The sequence below is a fragment of the Falco punctatus genome, assembly GCF_963210335.1.
Source record: "Falco punctatus genome assembly, chromosome: 17".
In the NCBI taxonomy this organism is placed as follows: Eukaryota; Metazoa; Chordata; class Aves; order Falconiformes; family Falconidae; genus Falco; species Falco punctatus.
In genome coordinates, this window is record NC_137597.1 from 1,348,450 (window position 1) to 1,365,847 (window position 17,398).

The window sequence follows — 17,398 nt, forward strand, 5'->3', positions numbered from 1 at the left end:
CAGTGACCGTCCCCCTGCACTCGGCACCGGCGCAGCCGCACCCCCAACCCCGGGTTCAGTTTCGGCCCCTCACTCAGGAGGGACAGTGAGGGGCTGGAGCGTGTCCAGAGCCGGGCAGCGGGGCTGGGGCAGGGGCTGGGGCACAAGTGCTCTGAGGAGCGGCTGGGGGAACTGGGGGGGTTCAGCCTGCAGAGGAGGCGGCTCGGGGGGGCCCTCATGGCTCCCTACAGCTGCCGGACGGGAGGCTGTAGCGAGGTGGGTATCCATCTCTTCTCCCAAGGAACAAGTGATAGGACGAGAGGAAACGGCCTCAAGTTGCTCCAGGGGAGGTTTAGGTTGGACATGAGGAAAAACATCTTCACCGAAAGGGTGGTCAGGCACTGGAGCAGGCTGCCCCGGCAGGGGGTGGAATCACCACCCCTGGAGGTGCCCAGAAGACATGTAGATGTGGTGCTCAGGGACATGGTTCAGTGGTGGCCTTGGCAGTGCTGGGTTAATGGTTGGACCTGATGATGTCAAAGGCATTTTCCAACAGAAGGCTTCTATGATTCTGTAATTCAGGTCTTCAAAACGGTCTGCACTGTGCATAGCTGGAGATGAGAGAACGTACAAGCTACCGTTGAAGGTAAGATAAAGGGTTGAGTGCTTGGAAAGAAGCTGGTACTGATTCTCACAGACCAGTAAGAGCACAGCTTTCTGCTTCATGAATAGCTTGGGAGGGAACAGTAAAACCCAGAGCTGAGCATGAATTTTCAGCCCCAGACAGCTTCCACCCAAGAATGTTAGGAACTGGCCAAAGGTCCCAGCGGCGGGGGCAGGTATTTCTCGGTAAGTTCCCGCAGCATCGCCCAGCCCAGCGGTGCCCTGCGGGGGCCGGGCTCGGCTGCGACTGCCAGCCGATCCCACCGGGGGGTCTTCACCCCAGGGGGGCTTCACCCCGAGGTGCCGTGAGGAGCAGAGGGGACCGAGGTCGGTGTTGATGCGAAGCTGTTGCCTTTCCCCTGGCAACGTGCAAGGGCTTCCCCAGGCCCGGCGGGCGGACCCCTCCCCCGCGCAGCCCCCTCCCGCTCAGCCCCGCAAGCCGCAGCTCGGTGTCCGGCCGCAACCAGGCCCGGGAGGCGCGGCCTTCGCTGCCTGCCTTCCCCGCCGGGACCGCGCGGGGGCAGGGGGGACCCGCGGGGAGAGCCCGAAGTTCTGACGGGCTGCAGCGGAACCGGACCGGCGTCCCGCTACCCCGGGCGCTGCGAGCAGCGGGGGCGCCCGCGCTCCTGAGCAGCAAAGTCCACCGGGCGTTCGGGGGCCGCCGCAGCGCAGGGGCGGCCGGAGCCGCGGGCGGGGCGAGGCCGAGCCGGACCACCCGCCCCCCCAGCGCACGGCGCGGCCGCGTCATCGCCCCGGCCCCGCCCCCGCGTCACCGCCCCGGCCCCGCCCCCCGTCACCGCCCCGGCCCCGCCCCCCGTCACCGCCCCGGCCTCGCCCCCCGCGCAGCCCCTAGCGCAGCCCCTAGCGCGCCTGCGCGGCCATGGCGGCGGCCTGTGCCGGGATGGAGCCGGCGGCGGCGCCCCCTCCGTGCCCCGCGCCGGGCTCGGCCGGGCTGGTGTGCGCGCAGGGCCGGAACCTGAAGGCGGTGCTGTGCCAGCGCTGCGGCTCGCGGGTGCTGCTGCCCGGCGCCGCCACCTTCGCCCACCGCGAGGTACCGGGGCGCGGGGGGGGCGGGACGCGGGGCCCGGGCGGGCCGGTAACGCTGTGTGTCCCGCAGCTCCTCCTGCCCGCCATGAGGAAGAAGGCGGCGGCGGCGGCGGGCGGCGGCGGGGACGTGGTGCGGGAGCACTGGCTGGTACGCGACATGTTCTCCTTCGAGAACGTGGGCTTCACCCGCGACGTGGGCAACGTCAAGTTCCTGGTGTGCGCCGACTGCGAGGCGGGGCCCATCGGCTGGCACTGCCTGGACGACAAGGACAGCTTCTACGTGGCGCTGGAGCGCGTGGCCCACGAGTGACCCGGGCTGGGGCTGGGGCAGCGCTGCCGGGAGCCCCGCGGCCCCGCCGCCCCTCGGCCCCGGCCACCGGCGGCCTGGCTGCCCCGTGGCTTGACCGACCTACGGCCTGGTGGCCCAGCTGGGCCCGCGGTGGCCGAGACCCACGGAGTGACCGGCACCGCCAGCCCCTGGCCACGGCGGCGCGGACGGACGCTGCAGCTGGGGGGTCCCCGTGGCTGCCGGGACAGTTCGGCCACAGGCTCCGGGCACCGCTGCCGGCGGCCTGCCGCGTGTGCCGGCTGCCCGCACACGTGCTGGCAGCTCCTGCAGGCAGAGCCGACACGGCGAGGGCACGGCTGCTGCACGGAACCACTGCGGCAGCTTAATTTGTCTGAACTATGGCCAAAGTGGCTACAGGGCTCTAGGCTGTGTCTGCTTTTGATTTTCAGAAGAAATGTTCCCTGCCCCAAACCATTTAGCTTCTCCAGGACCTCATCCTGCCTGACGGCTGTGCTCTGTGAGGGTATATGGCACCCAAAGCGTACGTAAGGCATTTTAACTAACATTGTATGTAGTTTTATTAACTGAGTACTTGGAAATAAGATACAGGTAGAGTCTGCAGACAACATAGGCTGATAGAGTGGCAAATAAAGTAAATGTGCAAGATCATAGTATTTCCAGGCAGCAAGAATGAAGAGATTCCAACCTGAAAAGGGTTTGAATCGTTGGACAAGCAGTGCCCGGTGGCAGCGTGTCTCAGTGCTGAAGAACATCAGGACAGGCGTGTGTGAATTAAACAGAGAAGTCAGGAAGGAGTTTCTTCTCCGTAAGAGGTGGTAGGAGCAGTGCACGTTGTGTCCAGTTTTTGTCTCTGCCTTTTTTAAAAGATGGGCACAACTCTCACTGAAAACGAAGGGAGACTGCAGCAGCCATGGTTCTCACTGTATTTATCTTTTGGCAATTGTGTTTTCCAGTTTGCACTCTCCATTTGCAAACTCCCGTGTGAATAATACAGCGGCTTTACAGATATCACCTTGGGTCACAGAGGACGTGCCTCACTGCAGGCGGCGTATCGGTTCACTGGGCTAATAAAACACTTCTGGTACTAATGCAGCTGTAAAGGCACAACTGTCGTGGCGCTGGGATGATGAAGTTGTATTTGCCATGACAATCAAGATCGGTTGTACTTAACAATTAGCAGTGTTGCTGTCACAAGGCTGGGGGAGAGACCTTTTCTTTGCTCCTCTGCTAAAACAGTTTTACTGGCAGGAGTCTGTAAGGCAAGTGCAGCCTCAAGTAGATTTTCCAGACAGGCATCCTGACAGCGGCTGAGAAAGAAACAAATCCTTTCCATTTCTTGAGCACCTGCACTTTTAAGATTTGAAGGCTCTGCCTTAGCGTAGAAATAGAACAACCAAGATGTTGGCTGCTCTGGGGCTGATGTATCAGAAACCTCTGCTGTGGGCAGATGAAGATTTATTAATGGGATGGAAAGAGGCATAACTCCCTGGTCTGGTGATTAAGGCTCTCGCCTGGGTGGGAGGTGAGTCCTGTGCTATGTCCTCGCTAAATGTGTCAGGTGCACATTTGACATGAAAACTGCTGCTTTCCTCCTGCCCTTGTCTTTTAGCCCTAAGCCCAGTAACGGAACAAGTTCATCAAAGAAGTGTATGGAGAAGGGCAGGAGAGCTTTGCTGGGTTCTGCACAGGCAACACAAAATAGTGGGATCATGTCACTTTAATTTCACACTTTCACTTAAATTGTCTATTAGGGAATGTGTTTTGACCTGTAATACTTAGATTATAGTCCGTGTTACTAAAATAAAAATGTGCTGCACAGTAGATTCATTTTGAAGACACCACTGTGCAGAACATGCTTGTGGATATCAGCTTGATTAACACTGAGTAAATGACGCTTCTCAAAAAAACGGTACATGTGGATTCCTGATACTGGGGAGAAGCTGGTGGGTGGGACTGGGACAGAGCTGAAGTAGTGGTGGCAGCTTTTCCCACTCAGCAGGACACTTCCTGGAGAGATGGGAGACCTTGGGTCTTCACACCAGTACGGCAGCGACTTGAATCTGCTTCAGTGCAGCGTTGCTCAGTGATGGTGAGTCAGGAAGGCGCCTCCTACCCCTCAGTGTGAGAGGAGGGATGTGCTGAATGGATGCATCCTCCACGGGATCAAGGTTTGGTTTCTGCCAACTTAAATATAAAGTAGGATCACACAGGTTGTGGAAATGCTAAGAAATATACAGTCTGTTGGATATTCACAGGAGGAAACTTTTATACCGTGAGATCTTAGAATCTTTCAACCTCGGGTAGGATCTTGGCTTCCTGCAGCTTGGAGAAGCCATGAGAAACACCCTTGATGTCCCAAGTAGTGCAGGCAGGGGACTGGTGCTAGTGAAGGGGCAGCCATGCAGTAGAGCTCTGCATTTGGCTGCTGATGCTCAGAAGCCCCTCACCTGGGCTAATTCATACCCCAAGAGGTGACATGAGAATTACGAGGGGGGAAAAAATGGTGAAGAGGGAAAAAGCGGCATGACTTTGTGGAATTTGAGCCCAGGCAATTCCACTGTGATGTTAATGGAGATTTAGAGGAAGAATGTTTGCAGTCAGCAAACTTCGCCTTAGGGGGAAGGTCTGTATTTATGCAACAGACAGGAACATCAAATTCGGGAGCATCTAATGAAGCACTGAATAGTTTTCGCATTAATGAGAAGTAATAAAAATTTGGATAGTCTCAAAAATAAACATAATCTTTTCACTGCTTTTTGGCTGGCATGTTGAAAAACAGTTTTCCAGTTGCCTGCAGGAACTTCCAAGAACAGGATAGACAAAAGCCAACCTTCAGGTATGGGAAGTGCTTACGTAAGACCTGTTAATGCACATCTTGCAGCCCATCTTTATCATCAACAACAAGACAGAGCAGAAACCTTTATTTCCACGTGCAAGTCACTTTAAAATTAATTTGAAAACTGATTCTTCTACATAAATAGCTGCATAGACTTTACTGGTAAGACTCATTCTGCGTTAAGCTGTAGCACTGCCAAGAGAGGGTATAGTAACAAACCTGCACCCCTCGTGCCAGCCGATCCCACCAGCGAGGTGGGTGAGACCTGTGCACAGCAGGGCACAAAACCTCTGGCACCTGGGGCCTTGCCTTAGTGCTGCATTTGGGCAGTAATAACCATTTTGTCTAATTGCTTCCCAATCTGGATTTAAGCTTGTTTGTATTGGTTAGGTGTTTATATACCATAAATATAAATGTATTTAGAATGGTTAGAAACAGGTCTTGGTCCACTCCGGCTCAGGTATTGAGACTGGTGCACAGCCTCAAAACTATGGTCTGGGCTTAGGTAGACGCTGAACTTCTCTGCTTCCTTTGCCACCCAAATCTCTCCCTTAAGGCAGGCGCTGAACCCTTTGCTGAGACTGTCCCATTTGCTAACTTGGTCTAAAGCTTTGTTTCTTGTGCTGCTGGGGTGAAACGTGGGAGTTTGAGCTCTGTGTGAGATAATCAGGAGGCAATGGCAGGGTGAAGGGCTTCCCATTTTTGGCAGCAGGAGGCTGTGAGGTCAGCTGAATCCGTCCTGGGTAACGGCTGGAAGTCAACCCTTCTGAAGAGGTCACATCCATGCTCTTCCTTCCCTAAATTAAGTGCATTTCACTGAAATAGGTAAGTGTTGCTTGGAGCAGGGACTGGAATTCATGGCACTTTCTTTCCTCAGCTCTGCAAGTCAGTAAAAAAGGTCTTGGTTTCTGGGCCTGATAACACCCAAGGTCTCTCCATGGTTGCTGATCTCTTAACAGAAGAAATTATGACAATATGAGCTTTGAAGTAATAGCTTGGAGGAGGACTTTGCTGTTTGCCTCCCTGCGGTGTTCTAGAGCTCTGCCGTTCAGCTAGTCCTCACGTAGGCAGCTAGGAGGGCTTAAGGTACGATCTCTGCAATACCTGCAGCTCAGTGCGCCTGAACCCACTGCCACCATGTAGGGAGACAAGGAGCTCAGCAGAGTTCAGAAAAGAGCTGTGGATTCATAAAAACAGGGCCAGTTTTTCTAGGAGAGGTATTTTTGGCCTTGCACCTCCTACGTCTCTTGCCTTGCTTATTTCTCTAAACCACCACTGCTACAGAGCAGAACTATTGCACTGCATGAACAGATACAGCAGTATCGGCACAAGCAGTTTCTTCAATGCGTGGGTGTTTGGGAGCAGAGGAATATCTGAAATGTATTATGAATATTCTCTGAAGGTCATTTTACATGCCTGACATTACAATCCCTGGCAGGAACAAGAAAAGTAGGAGGAAAGGAAACAATAGAAAGGAAATAGCTTCAGGGTCCTCCAACAAATGGTGCAGGGAAATGCTTCCCCGCCTCCCGCAAAGCCAGGTTAATAAAGGCCAAACTCTAGAATCAAAGGAACACTAAACCACCAAGTATTTTGCAGCTGCTGGGGGACATGGAAGAAAACCACAGCAGATGAGTGGAACTTGCCATAAAAGTGCAAAGAGAAAATGAGGGCTTTGATAAAAGCTAGCTTTATGCTCCTTTTAACCAATAATTCCTGCTAAGCATGTCAGTGTACGTACTTTTGTACCAAGTTGAGACTCAGCCAGGTTCTTGAAGTGCAGCTTTCTTACAAGTGCAGCTGGACCTTGTGTTGGTGAGGGTAGAGAAGGGGGAGATGGTAGCCTGGCGGTCCAGATGAGAGTGAGTGAATTGTGGGGCTGCACCCCTCGGATGAGTGAGAGAAGCCCAGGTTATCTTCGCAGCAGTGTGCTTCAGGGGAAGTGCACTGACGTCTGTAAAGTATCTGACCATGCACAGAGTCAAAATCAAGTACTTTGCTCCCTAAATGCAATCACTGAGGAAGAGTAATCAGGTTCCCGGGTCACTGAGATAATAACGCTTCCATCTCCTGAGAGGGGGAAGTGGGCTCTGGAAAAATTGTTTCTTTCTGCATCTTTCTTAAAACTTAATTGAGAGTAGCACAGTCCAACCTAGGGGTTGCTGCAATTCAGCTTTTTAAGTGCTGCGTGTCTGAATCTGAGAGTGCTACACGGGTGGAAACAGCTTATGGCAGAGGATGTATCTCTTGATCATCACCACCTTGTCACTTCAGGGGCTTTCGTTTCATCTTCGGTTAAAATACAAACTATTCAGATACAGCTTCTGCATGGAGAAATGCAGGGTTGCCCTTCCCTCCTTGGCACAGCTGGACCAGCCCGGCAGGCCGGGCGGAGGGGCTGGCGAGTGGGGCATGTTCTGACTCGAGCAGCTGCCGCTCAGCCACCGGAGGAGGCCGCAGCAAAGCAGCCAGAGCGATGGTTTTTCCAGCAGCCTGCATTCCTGGCGGGTGTTGGTCTGGCAGGGCAGGTCTGATCTGCAGGCAAAGCCTGTCCTTTAGAAGGCTTTCAGGGCAGTTTGTGGCATCAATAGGAACCACACATCCCTGGGGCGAGACTCTGCACTAGGAGTTCCCTGCACCAATGTGTTTGTTCATCCATGCCTTCTCCTCGATGGGGAACCAGCAGGGAGTGTGTGTATACTCAGCTGTGCTTCGGCTCCCCCTTTCATGTTCCTTATCTTCCAGGAGTCTCTGGATTCCCCGGGAGGAAGGGCTACAGTTGCTAGCCTTAATCGCTGTACGTGCAGAGGCAGAGTGCTCTTGTCTGAGCGCTGCCAGGAGTCAAACGCAGCTGGAAGAGATGCCCTGAGAGCAAGGGAAAATAAGCAAAGCCGTGTCAGCACAGGTATCCTTCCCCTCCTCCAGCAGCTGGCTCTGCACACTGCCTGGAATGCATCCAGACTGCAGCTCATTGCAGAATCTCTGGTTAATTTGGAATCTCTGGCAATGGAGCACAAGGACGTGGCATCAAGAACGTGCTGCCTTGTGCTTTCCTGGGCAGGGAGCAGTTCATGGCTCCTGTTCTCTAAAACAGGCAGAAGCAGTCAGTTCTCTGTGTCAAACTGTAGCAGGTCCAAGGGGCTAGCACCAAAAAGGGTAGGAGGTCAGAAGTGCCAGGACTCAGCAAACACAGGACACAACTCCTGAGCAAAAAAAGACGCTTGGAGAAAGGAGCAGCTTCAGACTCTGCTGGGAGGAACCTCCCTTCATAAGGAATAACCAGGAGTAAGGGATGTTACTGTGGGCGTCAGCAAAAATTTGGAGGCTCAGTGCCCTTGGCAGCCACAGGTCCTCTGGCTCTGGTGCTGATGCTCCACAAGGTCCCCACAATGCAGCACTACTCAGAGGGATCTGGTTCCACCCTTTCACTTCAGACCCCGGCTGGGATTTGGGGATTTCTACTGGAAAACCAGTATGCTAGCGCCAAAAGACCATGTCTGTGCAGCTGTCCTGTACCTGATTTGGGGAGAGGTGAAGCCACAGTGCCAGTGCTGCACGTACTCAGAGCAACACAGCATAAACTGCAGCTTCTGTCTTCTGGGACCCTCTTGCTCTACTTCTTGGTATCCCCTGCCTTCCAGGCCAGAGTTATAGTGCTGCTGATCCAGCTAAACTGATGTTTAATTGGTGTTTATGGTTTAATCGATGCTTATGCGTCCCCTTCCAACTTCTCATGCACCCGCAGCCTGCTCACTGGCAGGGCAGTGTGAGGAGCAGAGGAGGCCTTGATGTGTGCAAGCGCTGCTCAGCAACAGCTGAAAAATCCCCATGTTATCAACACTGCTTTCAGCACAAATCCAAAACACAGCCCTGTCCAAGCTACTGTGAAGAGACTTAACTCTATCCCAGCCAAAACCAGCACAGGATGCAAACTGTTTGCCACACTCGCTAACTGCACCATCAGCTGACTGGTTTCTTGGTCAAAAGGACTATGCAGCAAAGAATCAGTACAGATAGGAACGTTCAGGCCCTGGAAATCAGAAAAAGCAGGTTGGCAGTGCTACTGCTTGACCAGGGGAAGAAGGCTAACTTCACAGTGAGAGAGATCCAGTCCAATGGGTGATTTCAGTTACCCACACAAAAAGAGGCCAATTATTGTAGCAGGGCAGGACAAGGTACGTTTTCAGTATCTAACCCAAAAGTTAGTCGTAGAAGACACAAAATTTCTTACTCCCAGGTAACAAACAGAAGCTGGGGCAAGAGGTTTAACCAATACAGGCAATACAGCTACCAAAGCGTGACATAATTGAGACTGAGGAGTACCAACCAGCACAGCAACACCAAACTTGCAATACGGAGATGGCACTGTGAATAGGTGAGTTGAATTCAGAAGGCCTTTTGATTGTAAAGTAAAGAAAAAAAAAGGTGGATTTGATGGAGAAACTTTCAGCTTTGACAAAGGTCAAATGGAGGTTTGTCACTGCAGACCAGCAGGGAAGCAGACAGGCAAGAAGTACTGTGTGAAAGTCAGGGCTGAAGTAGCATGTAAAACAAGCAGGGAACAGAAGCAGCCCCTGCAATGTGGACTTGGAGGGAACAAAATAATAGGGCAAGTAGTCAAGTCTATGCTTGCAGGAGCAGGATTAAAACAGTTGGAAGAACAAATAATGCAAGATTTAAAACCAGGGAATGTATTTAAGGCCACTAAAAACAGGATCTTATTTAAGGATTATCTACAGCAAACCATGCTAATAACACGTTAAGGTTACAAAGTCAAATGATCAAGGTAGAGAATGCTGGTATTAAACTTTCTCGTGAAATGTTAATCTCCTGTGTACATGCATTCTGCTGCAGTTCCGCTGACTATCACATAGGAAATCTCACAAAACAAAAGGAAAGCCCAGCCCCTTTGGGTTTCCAATCTGGCAACTCAGGCAGATCCTTCCATTTATTTTGACACTCCCTGCAGGGGGAGGAGCGGGTATAAACAGGGTAGAATCACATAATTAGAGATCTGCCTAGTGCATATTCAGTGTTCAGGAGAGGAATCATTCCTGTCCTTGTGCGAACTACTCTAGATATGTCTCCTGCGCTCATTATTCCCATATTTAAGGGTTTGCAGCCCATGAGGAACAGGGAGTGGTTAGGTCAGAAATTAATTCAGCCCTGTCTAGTTGGATAGCTTTCAGCTCTAAATGAAAGAGATTTCTTGGCACCCAGCAAACATTCCCCAAACCTCATGGAGAATCCATGTCCTCCCATGGAGATTTGGCTTGAGATCAGTAGATTAAGCATTTCCACCTGTTCTACATTCTCCCCAAATTGTTCCTCTGTTTGCTGCCTGCAGCTGAGATAAAATGTACAGGTATGTGTGATGGGGTAAACATCTTCACTGCAATCAAAGCCCAGTGGTATGAACTGGTTTGTGACAAGAGCTGCAGTGTCATACTCAGACCCCTGCACCCCAGGTAGCTGGGTGCACCTCCACTTGCACAGCCGGTTCCTCTGCAGGGCCCTACCCCCACGGCCCTAACGGCAGAGCTGGGTTTGCCTCCCTTTCCGGGCAGGGCTTGTTAATACTCAACTTGCTGAGGAAGCAGAATTCTGTGTACAAACCTTCTGCTACGGGGTGACCCTTCTGTGCCCTGGACACGGGGGCAGGGAGGGGTCTACAGAGAGAGCTGCAATGGTTTCTGATTTTAAACCAATCTAACAAAACAGAATGTTCCATCCTGGTTGTCATCTATTGATTTTCATGATTCATTTAGTTTATATCAATACATTCAGGCAGAAAAGAACATGGTGCTGTCTGCTCATGCAGCTGTGGACTACTGACAATGCAGTCCCTAAGTGACATCCACGCCGGAACAGCCAGATGAGCTGGTTTAGGCAGTATGTGACCACAGCCAGTGCTAAACCAACTAAAAAGCTCATCACACAGCACAGGAAAGTAGTTTTTCCTCATTCCTGCTAGCTAGGCTTTGTACACAACAGTTTTCCTCACCTCCTGTTCCCTTCCCAGTCTACAGAGAGAAAAAAGAACAAAATCTCTTGCCCTTCCACCTCTCCAAAAGGCTAACGAAGATGCTGCTTTACTTGATGACACAAACTTTTCTCCAGCCTCTGCAGAGCTGAGAGTGTGTATTGCAACAGCCAAAGGTCAGGGTTGTGCAATAGAAGGCCCCATAAAAGTCCACAGCGAGCTGTCCTAGGCAGTGTCAGGCCTGTCTTCGGGAGAAGGATTAGCCCAGATCAGATGATCCCAAGTGAACTGCAACCAGTGTTGCAAAGGAAGATTAAACCAAAACCTAATTACTGAAGATCCCTGTCAAGAAATTGTGGAAGCAATTCCTTGCCAACACTAAAAAACACCTGTTCCTGTAACAATACAGGCTCCCAAATCCAGGAGGAGACCCTGTGTTACCTTCACAGACCCTGGCAAGGTGTTCAGCTACCTGTGGGGAATGGGGCAGTGCTGCGATGGAGAGACGGGACGCAGCTTGATGCAAGCAAATGTCAATTTATTGTACACAATCACGAGTTTACATATGTTTTCAGAAGCTGCGCGCTTTAAACAGATCGGTTCTTTAAGCTAAGCATTACATACTAGGCAATCCCTAATTGGTTAACTACAAACAAAGGACACTTACTAAGTAAGTTTTTACAGTCATCAATTAACAGCAACGTGTTACTTCTCCTTGGCACCATCTGTTCCTCATCCCTTATCTTTTCTCGGCCTGACTCATCCTGTCTGTTGTTATCTGTTCACCCTCCTTGTCCTCCCAAGGTTTGTGGCCTACAAGCTCGAGCACATTCCTTTCAGCTGACTGATTGTTACTTATGGTCCTGATTTCCAGGCCCCCTCCTGCAGGGTAGGACAAACCAGGCAAGCAAAACCCTGTAGCCAGATGATAGCTTGGGATGAGAAAATACAGGCTAGTCGTTCAGGAATTTTCTTCTGATCGTGGGGACAATATCCTGGAGTCCCGATGCTGTTACACTGACCCTCTTCTAGATAATTCCCAAGGCATTTGTTGTGTCACAAGAGGAGTAACACTGAGCTAAGCAGGCATATGTCTGATCCAGTGTGACTCTTGTTACATTTATGTCCTTAGCAATTTCCTCGTGTATAGTCACCCCAGGATTAAAACATATTTATCTAAAATTGCCTCTTGTTCTCTGCCACACCATCACAACAGCCAGGAGGCATTAACAATGCAAAGTGGGACACCACACCAGCACAAAGGCACATTCAGCTCAGCACTAATTGCTCCTGTGTCAGCCTGTGGCAGATGTACCCAGGATCAGCACGGACATGGGCCTTCGCTTGCAACAGCCCCCTTGCTGCGCACACGCCGAGGCAATCGATCCCTGCTTTGGAAGGCACCACTCCATCTTGTCCTCAGCAGAGGCCCTGCAGACTGCTGACAGATCAATAACCTCCCAGCGGGCCCTGTGCCGGGAAGGGAAGGGGCCGTGTTTGCTAATGATTAACTACGTTACACCTTCCCTGCCCCTGAAACTCAGCGCTGACCCGACATCAGCCATGTGTTTTCCTGGTGCTGTTTAATCTGACCTCACCAAGAGAAAACCTGGATGCTCATTTTGGGAAGTGATGAGGAAAGAATGCGACCAAAGAACGAAAGTACATGGGGTAACACTAGTGTCTGGGAGCTAAGAAAGAAGATTTCAGATGGCAAGGGGCACAGGGAGCCACGAGCAGGCAGTCTCAAAGGCTGCAGCTGGCCACAGCCATGTCCCGCTGCAATGGGAGAGAGGTGAGAGGAGTGACTGGATCCATCCCCGCTCACCTGGGTTATGCAATTCACCATAACAGAAGGTGAAATCCATGTTAAGGAGATGGCTGCTGCAACATGCTACTTTCTACTGTAAGCTGCTGCAAGCACACCACGTCCTTTCACCAGCTCCCAGCCAATGTCCATGGTCAGCTCCAGATCTTGCATCTAGAATGTAAAGTAATTAATAAAATCAATTATGTTAGAGACTGGGAGAGTCATTCAGATCCACAGAATAAAACCTGTCACTGAGGAACAAGGCCCACACACTGGTTACGCACCCTCCTGACCCTAGCCTGAAACAGGCTGAAACATCTCATGGTGTAAGGCTGGTGGCCACGGGGTATGACTTAAACTAGAGCAGGAAAAACTGCACTGCCCAGGAACATGCAGAGTCCCCATCCAGTCTCACCCTCATCTACCCTCTTACTATGCAGGAATTGTCCAAACAGGCATCTGCATTTCGTTTTCTGGTCTTCATAAAGGAGCCATTTGGGAGGGAGAGTCTCTCTGCTATGAAACAGTCAGAGGGGCTGTACACCTCTGGAAGGAGCCAGATATAAAGCTAGTGTGAAGAGCACAGGAGTGAGGATGAATATTTGAAATAGATTTGCACTAGGAAAGGAGGAGCTAAACCTGAGTACTGAAACAATGAAGTCTGGTAAAGCATTGTCCCCTCACTGATGAAATCTGAACGTTTTACTCTAGCTGTACAGATACACTCACCAGTTCTCACACCCAGGCGAGTCTTCTGTGGCCTGGGAAGGAGGAGTGAGTACAACACAGAAATCTATGCAGCACATTGCTGTCATCAACCTGTGCCAGAAAACGTGCATGGAAATCTCAGGTCATCTCAAACCCAGAACAGACAAGTAGTTAGCAGACAGACACAGGGTTAAGGCTGTCACATTTTTAGGAATTCACTGATAGAAGTAAATGTGCACACACTATTTGTCCAACACGTCTAAGAGCAGAAAACAAGAGCTGTGTAGTTGTACATTCAAAGAAATTTCGTCCAAACCCTTCAAGAATCCCCAGACCCACTGTGCAGCAACAGAGTATCACAAATACACAGCAAGTCCAGCATTTTCTGAAAGTATCATATTCACTGAATACATGGTACTCAGCCAAAGTCTGTGCTCTGTGGGCCTTGATAGCATCACCAGACACAGAGAAATCCTGGACAAATGTAAAAAATTCTCATACTGCATGCAGAAATAATCTCCAGTAGGAAAAGAGAATGTGTTCAACAAATCCTGGGTACATGATAGCCCTTGGACTTGACATTATTGTTTGCTCAGACTAAATCAAATGCATTTCAGTCCTCAAGGAATGTTTTTCCGGGTATACAGCAAGATAACCTCCTGTAAGACTGGGTTACTTCTTAGTGCATCAACTGTGGAAAGGCGCACTGAGGCAAACTCAGTTTGAAATGCCAGCTTCATGGTCCCACTATCTTGATGTCTTTTTATACCACATGAGATTCACAGTGGGCTGAAGCCCAGTGAGTGAAGCTTTATGGCAGCTATTGCAGCATGACAGAACAGATTTCAGCTGCCCAAGAGGCTGCATGAAATTTGACGAAGTAGCATCAAAACCTGATTTTCTCACTGAAGTCTGACAAATACCTCGTCCAGCTGGAGCAGTCCTGGTAAACCCAGATTAGCGAGGATAACACCAGTTTTCAGAGCTGAGGTACATGTCAAAAATCCATTTCCCAATAGCTGTTAAGACAAATCAAACCAAGTCATTAGCACAATAGTTAAGTATGTGAAAACTTCAGTTCAAGCTGGACCAGGGCATACTATAACACCCCAGCCTGTCCTGAATCTCCGATTCAACTAAACTGAAAGGAGTACTCATTGCACTGACAAAATTATACCGTCCTAATTTTCTGTTTTTGCAAGGCATCTGACCCTTCTAGTTTCAGGGTCCTGTAATGTTTCTGAAGAAGAATAAAATACTACAGTGTGATTCTGTACCACTGACAATTCAGCGCCTGACCCCCTGATAAACTGCATTGGCAGAGCTGAATGGTTGTAACTACAGCCAGAGCATTGTCAGTGTTATTTCAGGTCATATAATTTTAAAAGCATGAATCAAGTCTTTCAAACTCCTAAGAATGGTTTAAAAATCATGAGATTAAAACAAAAAAAAAAGTAAAATAATCATTGTGGGCACTTATTTTCCATAGGTTTTAGAACTTAGGTTGAACTTTGCTCATAGGTTGAAGATTTCCTTAGTAATTTGGAAAAGCAGCACAAAATGTATCTTTTTAAATGAACACATGAAATTCTCACAGATTCACCTGATGCCTACAGTGGGAGACTTTAAGGAGAAAGGAGAGTGGGAAAGAAAAAAAAAAGAGAGAGCACTGAAACATTTGTCATACAATTGCAACATGTGGAAGAATGAAATCCAATCTGGCCTATTTTCTCTATCCTGCAGGAAAAGGATTCCCACAGTTGGGTTTGCAAAGGTCTGATCAGTCATGTGGTGCTGATGCTTTTGCTTCCAACTGAGAAAAGTACAACAGATGATAACAGGAGGAAAAAAAGGCAGTTAAATGATTTTTTTTTCTCCAAAAAGAACAAAAGAAACTAAAATATTGTAGCTATTTTCCTCTTTCATTTCCCATTAGTTATTGCTATGATGGCTCATGGTCACTTCAGGTGTGATCACTCCCACCTGAGCGTGAGCACCTAAAACTGCAGATTTCAGTTCTGCCTCTCAGACAACTAGGTCTGTCCTGGTCTTTACCAAACAGCTTCACTAAGGAGACTGACTGAGCTAAAAGGACTTTGCAGCCAGGGTCATACCCCAGCAAAGTTAGACTGAGCAATTAGTATAAAACAAACTAGCTGAAAAAAGAGACAAGTTCTTTCAGGTCTCAGAGCTGACTGGTGCGTATTACAAGAGGCTGGCTGGAACAGGAGCAGGGGTTATTTGAAGTTTAATGTTGATTCTTCAAATGTATACCAACTTGATAGCACTAAGCAAATAGTCTGTGCTTGTTGAGGATTAGATTACGTAAAAGCAGAGAAGACTTATATTTAAAAAACTAATTGCAAATCTGTATGTAGTCCCCTGATGTCAACTGACCTAGCTTCCCAGCTCATGGTTCAAAAAAGGGTTTCTGTTTCATACTCACAGTATGCTTACGGAACAGGAGCAGGTGGAACTAGATCCTATTGCAGCTTGCTTCTTGATACAGGTATTTGTATGTGTGATCACTCCCAACCATCCCTCAAGCCCCAGTCAGCCTCCCTCTGGGGCGTGGAGATGGCCAAATTCTTTAAATACAGACAGCTTAGTACTCTTCTATATCTTAACTGTTTTTCAGCCACTCATTAAATTTGGCATCATTCTTTGGAAAAACAAGTACATTATTCGCGGGTCTTTTTTCCCCTTCCTCCATTCTCTGTCCTCCTCTCTCAAACCTCTGATCCTTACTTTTTGGAGAGCTTTCGCCTTTCTTTTCTTTCAGTAATTCTGAGTGTGCACCCACATAGGTTTAATTTCCACACTCTGTTGAAATGATCACAATGAAATCGATAACAGCAGCAGAAGCATCCTTAGCAGGCTTCAGTTATGATGTCCTTGAGATTAGGAGGAGTGAGGGGGTTTGTCACTTCCCACCGCTGGTTCCAGCTGACTATAGACTCAGCCTGACACGCCTCCATCACGCTCCCTTCAAGAGCATCACTTTTGATCAGGCTGTTCACAGGATTTGAGATCCACACACAGTAAGAGGAAAACATGGTCTACGTTGTTATTGTTTAAAAACGTTTCCCATGCCTATCCTGTCAGCAAAAGCTGAGGATAAAGAGGGAAGAATCGGTTTCCTGAATCTGGTGCTTGTACTACCCTTGAAAGGATGGCACTGGGTATCAAACCGTAGATGCGCACGCTACGGCAGCCGATTTCCACCCAGGAAAAAAAGCTTGGCAATCACATGGATATTTCTGGTAATATAACCCTTAGGTCACATGGAGTTTTACACAGCCCATCTAAACACCCAACTTCAACTGGGGCATTTAAATAGCAAAGTTGCTGGGTTTGGTAGCTCTACATGGCTTTCCAGACCATGTCCTTTGGCTTTAAGCCCTTTCCATCATGTGACTGCTCCAAGGCAGCTGGGACAAGGGCTGTTTGCCTGGCGCCTGTGGGATGGGGCCGTCTCCCGCCCCCTCGGAGGGCAGAGCAGAGATATGCCCCCATCGCACTCTTCCCCACGCAGGGCCCAGCTCTCCCAAGGGCCTGCCCGCCCGTCCGTCGCCTCGGAGTGGCACGCTGAGACCCGAGCCCTTGCCTTGCAAGGCCAGGCCTAGCAGCACCCTCGCTGAAGCCCAGCAACCCCCCAGGCGGTAGGTGGAGAACAGCCCCCGACCGAGCCTGGCTCTCAGGGCGGCCTCCGTCCGGCTCCGGGCTCCCCTGGGCCGCACTCCGCCTCAGGCCTGTCCCGGCCCGCGCGAGCGCTAACAGCTAGGCCTGCCCGCAGCCCCCAGGTGGGGGACGCTGCTCTCCCCTCTCCTCCTCCGCGCCGGCCGCTGGCTCCAGGGAGGGGCAAGGCGATAGGCGCCGGGGCCCGGGCCCGCGCCGTCCGCTCTCGGGAGCCGTGGAGGGACTGCCCTCCGTTGGCGGGAAGACCAGGCCACGCCCCCTGCCCGCCCTTGGTTACGAATCAACCAATAGCTAGCGCAGGTAATTGAAATTCATACCTGAGATCCAATGGCGCACAGCAGGGCGCGTTCCTCGCGGCCGGGG

The 17,398-nt window shown here is 50.3% G+C and overlaps 1 protein-coding gene across 1 annotated transcript; it reads left to right on the top strand.

The window, feature by feature from the left end:
- The first annotated feature begins 1,481 nt into the window (after positions 1-1,481).
- RABIF (RAB interacting factor) lies at positions 1,482-3,837 on the top strand. The gene is made up of 2 exons (XM_080367490.1): positions 1,482-1,693; positions 1,760-3,837. The coding sequence occupies exons 1-2, from the start codon at positions 1,523-1,525 to the stop codon at positions 1,997-1,999; spliced, it is 411 nt and encodes a 136-aa protein (XP_080223616.1). The 5' UTR covers positions 1,482-1,522; the 3' UTR covers positions 2,000-3,837.
- The last annotated feature ends 13,561 nt before the right edge of the window (positions 3,838-17,398 follow it).

Coding starts and splice junctions, on each gene's coding strand:
- RABIF (XM_080367490.1), top strand. CDS start 1,523: ATGGCGGCGGCCTGTGCCGGGATGGAGCCGGCGGCGGCGCCCCCTCCG. Junction 1,694..1,759: donor CCACCTTCGCCCACCGCGAG/GTACCGGGGCGC, acceptor TGTGTCCCGCAG/CTCCTCCTGCCCGCCATGAG.